The 11,518-nt window shown below is 43.3% G+C and overlaps 1 protein-coding gene across 2 annotated transcripts in view; it reads left to right on the top strand.

Annotated features, from left to right (window-relative positions):
• The first annotated feature begins 5,684 nt into the window (after positions 1–5,684).
• Positions 5,685–11,518, top strand: part of RET (ret proto-oncogene) — a 95,374-nt gene continuing 89,540 nt past the window's right edge. Inside the window, exons 1-2 of one of the 2 annotated variants that reach the window (XM_061450212.1) lie at positions 5,685–5,702; positions 6,278–6,634. In XM_061450212.1, coding sequence (XP_061306196.1) covers positions 6,583–6,634 — 52 coding nt within the window. In that variant the 5' untranslated portion in view covers positions 5,685–5,702; positions 6,278–6,582. Of the gene's footprint in view, positions 5,703–5,733; positions 5,864–6,277; positions 6,635–11,518 lie in introns of those variants that run through there. The other variant, XM_061450204.1, reaches the window with a different exon arrangement.

Here is an 11,518-nt window from a genome sequence, read left to right as displayed (position 1 = left end):
AGAGTCCATGCCTCTTGGCTCTGGGCTCTGCAGAAGCTTTCTCATGGGTTGGTTTGATTTGTGTGGAAACTCTGTAACGTGGTGAGTCAGCAGCTACCATGCTTTTCAAACCCCCTGTTTCCCACCACGTATCTCGTTAGAACTGAAGACTGATGACTGTGGCAGAACCCCACCTGTGACTGTAGGTGACATTGCCAATGGCACTATGGCATTTACCAAACCTTCTTGTGGGTTGCAGGAACTGGCAGGAAGAGTAGCATGACTAGCAAGTCTGCTTGGCTTCCACACACAGAGATGTCTGTGCCAGGAGAGTGAGGCCTCTTCTCAGGAGCGGTGTGGTAAAGGTAAAGCTGAAAAGATTTCAGAGCTTAGCTGTTGAATTTAAAGCAAATCAGATTTTATAGTGCTCAAGGAAGAGATGGGTTTGTCACTCCAATTAACTACATTTCATATTGAACCCCGAGCAGATGTATATTTTTAGTTTTTCTACATTATAAGTTATTTTTAAAACTATCAGGTTTGAAACCTCTAGGCTCATGTTTTCAAGTTCTCTGCAGGCAAGTGTGCTATTTAATTAAGAAATAAAAGGAAACCTGAGGTCCAAAAATATTTATTGGGCATTCAGAAAGTATCACAGCTTTATATGGCTGTTGTTGTTTTTATTCAAGGTGGTAACGGAGTACTTTTTAGGGTCATCTACAAGCTTCAGAAATGGTTTTGGTGAGTTGCAAAACATGGTGAGCAGATTGAACAGAATCACTCTCCATGACATTCACCTCCTCCAGGTTGCTGTAAGGGTACTTTAGCCAGGCAGTAAGCAGGAAGCTTGCCTTGGCCATAACCCAGGCTGTAAGTTCCTTATGAATAACTAGGGAATTGAGGTTTCATATCTCTCAGGTGGGCTTTTACATTTGACACCAAATTCTAAGAAACAAGGATGAAATAACTTTTATATTATTATCACCATAGTAGTACATTATCTACTGGAAACAGACCTGGAAAAGAGTCAACAAAGAATGTTTTGTATTTTGTTAGCTGGTTTTAATTTATCAGCTGCCAGTTTCAATATATTTTTCTAACTAGTTGTACTGTAACTTCTGGAAAAATATCTACCCCCTACCATTCAAATTCTGATGCAGGATGTGTGAATATGCTTGTGCGTGTTCATAATGTTTCCAGGCAGATTCAAAATGTTTGTTTAAAAGCTAGAAAAATCTGGTCTTCAAAGTTCAGAAGAACTTTACTGCTCATACTGATGTGGAGAGATTTATCATACTCATGTTTGTTAATACCTCAGGGAAATTAGTGTCTCTTGAGTAATGGAATAAATATTGAGCCTCAATGCCAAGGTGCCTGCGGGTTACAAGTGTTGGGATTGTGTTAAAGTACGGTTCCAGGCAAAAAGGATTGTCTGTGCAAATGAGATAATCATGAGTCATCAGCCCTGTTGCTGCCCCTCATACTATCCAGGGTATATTCCTGTGGAGACGGAATGGCAGCAGCTGGCCCAGCTCTGCTGGATGCCCTTGCAACATGCACATCTGCCTTGCGATGTTGTGGGCTCTTCTGCATGGACCAGTGGGCATCATCACAGTGAAAGGCACGCATTATGTTTTAATCACACTCCTGCAATCCTGCTGGCCCACAATAGTGTACAAAATGCAGTTCTGGATTTCATTCTGAGTTTTAAAACTTATACTATTGAAAGTACAACAGTTGAATGTCAGTGTGCATCTGATTCCATATGCCTCTTAATTTATATAATAGGTAGCATTCATGGCACTCCCAGGACTATCCTTAGAATAATGGTATGAAAACTGAGCTGTATTTTTCTGTCAGCTTTCAGGGCTCAAGTAACCAGACAGGTGTAAGACATGAGATTCTTAGTGGAAATGAAACAAGAAAACACCCATTATTCACAAGTATTGGGAGAACTTGTTTCCTCTTTGCATTGAAACATCCTAGCACAGTTATCCTATGCTTCACAAAAACCTGCAGCAAAAGTCAAGCAGGTGAAAAATTCTGATGAACCAATAGTCTGAGAACTGTTTCACTACTGATTTGTGGTGGCATCAGATATTGAGGTCTGTTTGGCACAAGAAATCAGATGTATATGATTTATGATTTCATTATTGTTTTGATAGATAAGTTTATGCTTTTAGTGAAACAATTTGATGGCCAGAAACAGGCATTGTTGTGGATTAATGTAGTTTCAAAAGCTCTATGTTATATTCATAGTGACCTGAACTACCCTTTCTTGGATGAACTTACGGTCTTATCGCCAAGAAGCAGCAGTGGGGTCTGATGAGGGCAGCCAGCTCATGGCAGGAATAGCTTTATCAGGTCACCAAAGAATTTTGGTTCTTCCTGGTCTAGCCCAGGCTCGTGATCTGCTGTTCTGTTTTCCCTTACACAGCATCTTCACTTATGCCTGTCCCTTGTCACTGTTTTCACAAGAATCCTGGTTTTGCCATGAAATCTATGTATTGGACAATGCTGAGCCCTTGCTTAAATGACCAGGATGGTTGGTGGCATTCCTTCTCCACAAGAATGGTTTATTTCCTCCTGACTTGAAAGAAGTACATTCTTGGTTCCTTTCTCTAAGTGCTGTGATGGGCACATCCCTTGGCATAGGTTTGCTGCTTTCTCAAGATAATGGGTGTTTCTGATCATTTCATAGCACTTTTGGATGAGTACTCCAGGAAAACATACTGCTTTCTTTTAGGGATCTCAAATGGACAAAAATTAAAATAGATGGTGTGGTTATTGCACAGTTTAAATGTTAGCTGTATGTAACAAGTAGGGAAGAAAGGAGTAGACAGAAGGATTGTGGAAAACGTATATGTAACAACTTGAATGAAGTATCAAGCAGATAAATTCTTTGTCATTCTCACAATCAAAATTTGATCTGTCCTTTTACCATTAAATTTATCTTAGGAAGAACATCTGTTCAGTGCCATCTCAGTTGTAACTGTATATATTTCCGGTTTGATCACAAAGTAGTGTTAAGTGTTAATAAGCATTTTTTATCATTTTAAAATGTTTTTTTCCTAACATGATCAACAATAGCTGTCAGACTTCAACTCTAAAACAACCAACTTCATAGCTTGGGAAAAAAATGTTTAAATCCTGAACTGATCAAGAATTGTATTTCGAACACAATCTTCTAGAAGGAGTTTCATCTATGAAAATGTTTCTGTGTTCATGCATGAATGTTTGGTTAATGTGGAAGTGTAGAACAGTCCTCAAGTGTCCTGATGCTAAATGAGCATGACCTAAGACTTCTGATGAAACCAAGAAACAGCTATCAATTAGCATCAGTTTCAGGAAGCATTATCGTATCAAGATATCTCCAGGTGCCTTTATAAAAGGGGAAAAAAAAAAAAACAAACAATAATTTAATAGCTCAGTCTGCTGTGCCAAATGAATGACTCAAAGCAGGAGGGAAAAAAATATGCACCTTAGTTTCACAATTGCACCAACCTGCAGGGAAGTGTTGATTTATTTCCAAAGTATTTTTTCTAGGAGAGTGATGTGAGAGCTCCCTGTAAAGCTTGAGCTCATCTGGAGACTTAAGGACACCTAACTTTTTATTCCTCATTTTGTAGAACTGATTTTCACTCAATTTTCACAGGGCCGTCAGACAAAGAAACCAAGTGAATGACATGAACGTGTATTTTATGCATATTGGAGCAGAAGTTAGCTGTTGGAAGGAGATGGTTGTTGTAGGCTTGTATTACCCCAGTAAACTCAAGGGCAGATGCTTCACAGTCTGTGTTGGGACCCCTTTAGGGGTCTGAAAACAAGTTCAGGCAGGAAGGGTTTCATTTTTCTCCCTGAACTTTGAATTCTGAGTGAAAATTCGAAATGCCCCTATTTTGATAGGTTTTTACAAGGTTTCATGAGGTGCTGCAGTTAAGTTATTTTTGTCTTCCGTCTGGTAAGCTAAGTTTCCTGGATGAACTATGTTTCCTCAATGTACCATCACTTTCCCTTGTTGAAGGCTTGCAGCAAACTGCAGACCGAAGAGGAGAACAGCTCCAGCAGGGATGGTGACTACATCAACATTGGAGTGATGATCACAGTAGCTGGAACACCAAAGACGTTAGTATTTAGTTCCTTTCTCATCCAAGTTGGCAACCTTTTTCCCATGTGTGCTGTGCATAAGCTATGATCCTCTGAAAACGTATAAATCTGCTTAAAAGCCTGAAATCAAATGAAAAAATTATTCTGGTGACCTTACTTCTGCTCCTTGTATGACGAACATGATGGCATCTAAAATCAGTTTTAATGCGCTGGAGCAGAGCCTGAAGTTGGCAGAAGAGTACAGCTTTGGCTTCACTTGCTGAGATGCCAGAAGAGATTGGAAGTCCTTGACATTCTTCCAAGAAGTCACTTTGTCCTGGATGGAAACTGGCGTTTATCAGTGCAGATGATAGTGGTGTATTTTAGATGGCATCAATATTGATTTGTATACTGTGCGAGCTTTTAAATATGATTTAAGATAAAGCTCAGCTTAACGTAAGACAATGCTTTCTCCACAAAGCATTGATTTAATGTTAATGTTTTATATGTTTCTTTCTTTGCTATAGCCTTTCCCTTGGTTTATGGAGACATCCTAAGTATGTTTCATAGTTTCCCCTTCCAGGTATTTGTGAAAGCCCTGCAAACACTTGCACATGTGAGTAAATATTCAAAAGTTTATACTGTCAGGCAGCTTCAAATGCAATTAATTTATGGTGATTGCTAGTGTTCATTCTCAAGTTTGTCATTAGTCCTTGTACTTCGCCTCTTGCTCTCCCAAGGCTTATGAAGACCAAGGGACTGCTTGATGGGGATCTAACAGAGGAGTTAAATTAGGCTAGTTCTTTATCAGCTCTACAGGGTAATTTCTTGTATTTTGCCTCTTGCAATGTTGGGTATTTTAAGCAGTGTCCTTACCAGGCTAGAGAGGAAATTTCCTATTTGATTTGTATGTGAGTAATCTCTAGCAGTTCCTGTTAGGTGAAATTGCACCGAGTATCACTCTACAGTGTGTGCCTCTTGCTCAGGCGTTTCAAAGTGTGAAGGCTGCGAAGGGTGAGAGTTGTACCTGGGATCTCTGCCTGAATCCTGACGCCCAAATCTCTAGAGCGGCGCGGCTGTGGCGAGGCAGCATCAGCTGTGGGGAGAAAGAGGGGGCAGAAAATATTTCCCCGGCAGGCTGACGATGACCTGGGAGGAGAGGTGAAGGGAAAGGGGCAGGGGTTTCCTTCTGCCGGGAGCTCAGCGTGCCCCTGCGGGCAGGCGGCAGGGTGGCCGCTGCTCGGCGCTGGGGAGCGCGGAGCCTGTGCGGGCGCGGTGGGCGTTGCGGAGCTGCACCCGTCCCGCCCCGTCCCGTCTGGGGGCTGCCCGGTGGAGTCCAAGAGCGGTGGCGAGGCGAGGGGCGGTCGCGGGCTCTGCGGCGGGCATTTCCCGGCAGAGACAGGTCCGGCAGCGGCGCGTCCAGCGCTCTGGGCGATGTTCGTTAGCGGCGGCTTTTTCGGACTGCGCTTGTCGGCGAGCCCGGCCTGCTGTTAAAGCGTATTTTGTATTTGAATCGGCTATTTTTTTTTAATTATTATTATTAATAATTTTTTCCCCTCCCCCGCTTGTGGTTTAGAAGTGGCGCTCGGCCGTTAAGCGGGATGCTCGCATTCCGCGTTACTTTGGTTGCCTGCCAGGTAGAGCTCATCTCTTACAGCATCTTCCTGCCATCAAGCAAAAATTGTCTCTTCTCCCAAGGATTAATTATTCAACACGTTTAATGTGTTTGGGGCGGGGAGGCGGCCACTCGGATGCATCCTGGTGCCGCAGCGCCTGTCCCTGCTTTGTCTCGCACCTGGTGTGTTTGCGCGGCTCGCCCGCCTTCCTTCCCCCCCAGCCTTCTCGCACTCGCTCCCAGCTCCCCACTCCCCCCTGCGGAGCTGGGGGCCTGTGCACCGGACCCCGCACCTTGCCCGTGGGGATGCTCGGGGTGGAGCCGCAGCCGCGCCCCCTCCGCTCCCCTCGGCGGCGGCTCCGCGGGCGGGCGGGGTGTTGGGGGGAGGTCGGGGGGCTGCCCGCCGGGCGGGGCGGCAAGTGTGGGGCGGCCCTGAGCGGCCCAGGGAGCGCAGACCGGCGGCCTCGTCCCGGTGCGGAGGAGGGGCTGGGGGCTGGCCCGAGCCGGGCGGTGCCGCCGCCCGGGCAGCGCGGGGGGCTCGGCTGCAGGCGAGGCGCGGAGAGAGGCTTCGCCTGTGACTTCGGCTTCTCCCCGCAGAGCCCGAGAGGCGCCGGCACTGCTGAGGGGACAAGGGTGCTTTTTCCCGGCCGGTGGCAGTGGGTCGGGACCCAGGAGGGCCGAAGGAAGGAGCTGGCGGAGAGGCATCCCGAAGAGGCACCCCGGCGCGGTCCGTCCCGTCCCTGCCTGGCTCGGCGCGTCCCACCGCGGCCGCTGCTGCCGCCCCGGGCTATGGGCCGGCCCGACTGAGAGCCCGCTGAGACCGGTCCGCAGCCCGCCCGGTGCTGCCCGGAGCGCCGGCCGCCGAGGCGGGGCCGCGCCGCGGGAGTCCAGTCGCAGGGAAGATGCCCTCCGCGGGGCGGACGGCGGGCTTCCTCCTCGTCCTCCTCTGCGGGGGTAAGTACCGCTGAGCCGGCCCTGCGGGAAGCTTTGGGGCTTAGGTGACCGATGCCACCGGCGGCCGGGGCAGGCTCCGAAAATCTTACCCAAAATACAAACAAGATATAAAAAACCCTAATACTTTCTCTTTGGTTTTTAATCTCCAAGGCTAAGTTAGAACAGATGTGAGTTTACTTGCACTTTAAATTTATGATGTGAAGGAGAAGAATATTCAAGTGTATTCCTATTTTAAGTTTCTAAAACATTATGCCTTCTCTGCTGCCCCCCTCCCAGCGCTTTTTGTATCATCAAAGTAAATGGGGTTTGGATTGATAAATGAAAATGACCAAAATATGAAAAGTTATTGGATACTAACTTAGATGATGCTATCCCACAGATGTTAAGTTACTAAAGCAAACAAAAAATCCATTATATCTCTTTTTCTTCCATATGGCTTTGTTTGCCAATACATTTCTGATGTTTACATGAACAAATCAAAGTTGCATGCTAGAGAATGCAGTATAACCTTGCACATCAAATATGCATTTGCGAAAACACAAACACCAAGCCATCCCAGTAGTTCACTAATTGGTACGACAGAGAGTAAAGGGCAGCATTAATTCTGTACTTGTGATTCTCTGTAAAATATGCATCTTGGTCTTTCTCGTTATTGTTTCAAATTCATTGTTTTAAGTTCACACCATCTTAAACTAAAAAAAAAAACTTAAACTTTCTGTAACTAGCAGAGATTATTAAGCCTCTTTATTTCACTTTTTACTTTGTATGCTAAAATGCTTCAAGTTGCCCTTATTCCTTCTCTTCCTAGCATATTATTGTTAAGGCCTGACCTTCATAAAAACTCAGTGGTACCCAAGCATAGGATGTGTGGGACATACTATGTCTAAAATTATTTAAAAGATAGAATGGATTTTATCCCAAGTCATTTCACTGTCAGGAAGAATTAGCCATACTTGTATTGCTAATGGATGATCTATCCCGCCTACTTTGCTTTTATCTTTGGCAAATCCATTTTCTTAAATGTTTTTGGCAGAATTAGGAGAAATGTAATTTACCTAAGTTGTTCAGTTTGAGGGGTATGTTTTCATTAGTGAAAATGATTCATATGCATTTGCTTGAAAATGATTTCCGCTTAAGGTGGACAGATGAACTTCTATTCATGCTGTGATGCCCCAGAATATTGTATGCACTGAACTAGCTGGTGCTTGGAACTGCCGAGCTGCTTATACATTTATTTGTTTGTTTTTCTTCATTGTTTCCCTTTCAGTTGGACTGTCGTTTGATTTTACGTTTAGCTGTATAAGTTTAGATGAATTTCACTCTGTAAGTCACAGGCAGGAAAGGGAGTTGTCTTTGTGTTCTCCCCACTCCAGATAGATGTCTAAGCCTTTTCTTTCTGTAAGTATCAGACCTAAGCAGTTGCAAATGAGTTTAAAAGACTCTTTATTATTAAATGTGACCCTAAGTTGTTAATTCTTGGATCTGTCCATACCTTGGAGGAATATTATAGGAGTTTGATTTATTTGAGTAGAATATATTCTCAGCTAGACTTTGTTTTTCTTAATACTGCTTGCTTATAATTGCAAATACTAATTTTGTCTACGTGCTCCGCTTTGGTGAGGTTTAATGCTTGATTCCCCTTAATTTTCACTAAAACCATGGGGAAGAAAAGTTGTATACATTTAGGATCACACTTTATGGTAATTGTATTCATAGTTATTTCAAGAAGTCTAGCATATTAGCAATGTTGTATGGGTGTCTGTTGCTGGAGAAGCACTGTTTCACATTCTTGAGGTGTATGACACTAAGTCCTATTTATCTAATAAAAGCTGAGTTGACAACGGGGGTAAGATGAGTTACTATATCTTGAAGGTATCAGCAAAATCCCTGCATGCTTGGAGTTCCAGTTCAGAAGCAGAGCTACCTTATGTGTGATGCTGCAGTCCCCTGGCAGGAGGAGGAGGAACACAGTGAAACTTCAGTAGGCTCCATCCTAGGGGAGAGCCAGAGATTCATTAATGGTAACTCTGTTGTGTGTTTGCCGGGTGTTGTGATGGAATCTCTCTTAGCTAGGCAAGACCTCGTCATTGAGGATTCCTACCCAAAGTTAACATGCAGTGATACCCTTGCAGTCCTCTCCTATTGGTACATTTTGGGCTTATCTAACCTGGGGGGGTTTGGAAAGCTTAAAGCTGCAATAGTTCTTAAAACTACTGTGTTTGTGCTCACAACTAACCGAAAGGATTTCTCTAACTTGGAACAGGATTGCGTTTTACCAGGAGAGCTGGATTAATCAGTTTTGTGAGCATGCTGTTAGTTGAAAGGATTAGATATGGTTCTTTTGTATTGGTGGGCTTCAAAAAGCACACTGGACCATTTGTTCTGAAACAGAAAGGTTGCAGCCTGCTGCTTTTGCACCATAAGCTACATGTGAGTCTCCTACATGCACTGGTATTAACGTGCAGTCAGCCTAGGAATAGAGGAAATGAAAGGAATGTTTCATCTCAAATTAAGACTTCTGTCATCAGTATCAATTCAAAGAAAACCAGGTTTTTATTCTAGAGCATACACATGTATTTTTCAGAAGTTTTACATCATGTCAGTTGTACGCTTCAGGGTGTTTACTCGCAGGTTGCACTGCATGACTGTTTGGCACTGGAGTTCTGATTCATTTCTGAAAGCCCATTGATATAAGAGAAGGATCTTGTTAAGTGTAGAAAAAAGTGCCTGTGGGAAAGACTTGGTAGGATTGTCTTGTCTGGAAAGTAATTTTTATTATTAAAGGGAATACTTTTGAAGAGCTAATCTATCCTCAGTGGATAAAATGAAGTTTGAAGCGTTACACTATGTATGGAATTGGAAGGGAAACCTGCATCTACATTGAAATAATAGAGATGCTACTTCAACAAATGTGCTTTTGAATACAGATTACTCAAACTTTTTTATTGATTATGATATGAAACTACTCATGAGCATATTCTGATACTCATTTAAGCACTGTTTGGGATCAATTCTCATACTGCTAGGGTTACTGTTAATATTATATTTTGACTGGTTACGATTTGCAAGAGCTCCTGGCTCAATTTAAGCATCCAGATCAAGGACAGACTTTAGAAACCAACTGTGCAAATGTTGACATTCTTCTCCCCAAAGTTTAGCCATTTTGTGTAATATTTGTATTTCATAAGATAAAATGGATGTTTTCCCTAGGAAAGGACACCTAAGTGATTCTTAAAACCAAAACCAAACCCAAAAAACCCTACAAACAAGCAAAAATCCAAACCAAAACAAAAAAAGATTTGCTGTGCAATCTTTAGATAAATAAAACAGTGCTTATCAGATCAAATGGTGGAGCACAGACCACTGCCTTGAGTCACAGGCCGTGTTAAAGACAGACATAAATTTGTGTGCCTGTCATTTTGGCAGTGATCTGGTCAGACAATATGTGATTCTGATTCTACTTTGTTTGCCCTGACTGTAGGGCAAGCACAAAGATAATCTGTGGAGGAACGTGAGAGGCGTTTCCTTAGATCTTGAGTGTCTTATTTGGACAAGGTCTAAGAGCTATGAGTAAATTTCAAACCTCACTGTTCTTTTTGGTAGAAAAAAAGTGTTATTTATGACACTTTGGTTCTTTTATGCTTTTTTTTTTTCTCTGCCTGGAGGTTCAGCATCTTATATGCTGGCTCTTCCCCAGGCACCTCACAGCCCACTGGTGGCACCAGCAATTCCTCTCACTCCAGTCACCTGCTTCTGCCTGCATGGACCATGAAACTTCTGCCTCACCCACGCAGGACTGACTGTGGGGTTCATTCCAGCACTCCTGCTCACTTCCAGGGAAGGTGCCTGGGTCCTCTGTGGCCTTCTAGGCTGAGCCTGTCTCCTCACTTTACTCCTATTCCCAGGTCCTTCACCTTCCAGTTCCTCCATAAATGAAATATGGCACTGAAGTTCACAACCTGCAGCATTTATCATTTCACAAAAAATCACTGTACCGTTTTGGGCTTTTAAACTTGTTCTAATAGGATCCGTGTTTGTGTATATTTAATTTCCTTCTCATTGCTGTGCTGTCTGTCGCTCAGGTGCCTGTATTTGCCTGTCTGCCTGTCTTCTCAGGGTGTGTGTCAGGTCACTGTGCAGTATTGGCTTGATTAGTTCCGCCAGTCAGTTTGCTGTCGTCTTGGTCTTTGGCTTCATTCATGGGTTTTGTTGCTATCATAAAGACAGTACAAAGGAAATTAATATGAACATTACAAAACCCCAGCATTTTAATGCTAAAAACTTTATTCTTTAGGCTGTGATTAACAGACAAGATTTCTTGTAGTATTAACAGAAGCAGTCAGTTTGTATGACAGCATTAGTTCAGTACCTGAATACAAGATGCACATTGAGTAGCATGCCCACGTTCAGTTTTCCATCTGCATGGAACACTTTTTTTTTTTTTTTAATTTTTACTAAGGCCACAGATACAAGGGGTGAGAAACTGTGTATTTTGTCAGTCTCAGTTTCTCCCCCACTTTGGCCCCTGGCAGGAGGGAAAGGATTCATTCGCTTGTTGCTGTACTCACATTCTTGGCACTGCTGCTGAGGCTGGTAGCAAGGCGAGTACTAATTCTAGTTTTTTTTGGATTTGAACAGAGGTAACTGTTTTGAGGGAAGTTAAATAGTAGCTCTCTCCTCAGTACCTTGTTTAGCAACTGTACTGATTTATGCATACTGTGTATTTAAAGGGGACAGACAGTAAACAAGAATTCATAGCTTCCCCTCCTCCTGGGCTGCTCTCTCCCATATAATGCAAATATAATAGCAAACACAAATATACCACAGGTTGGATAAAATCCATGCTGCTTGGAGATCTAGAGAGCCTTTTTGTGTAAAGGTCAC

Source organism: Pezoporus flaviventris, unplaced genomic scaffold (assembly GCF_033815535.1).
Source record: "Pezoporus flaviventris isolate CSIRO_AGI_PZ_B2104156 unplaced genomic scaffold, CSIRO_AGI_Pfla_v1 ptg000001l, whole genome shotgun sequence".
Classification (NCBI taxonomy): domain Eukaryota; kingdom Metazoa; phylum Chordata; class Aves; order Psittaciformes; family Psittacidae; genus Pezoporus; species Pezoporus flaviventris.
This window is presented reverse-complemented; position numbering and strand designations above follow the sequence as displayed.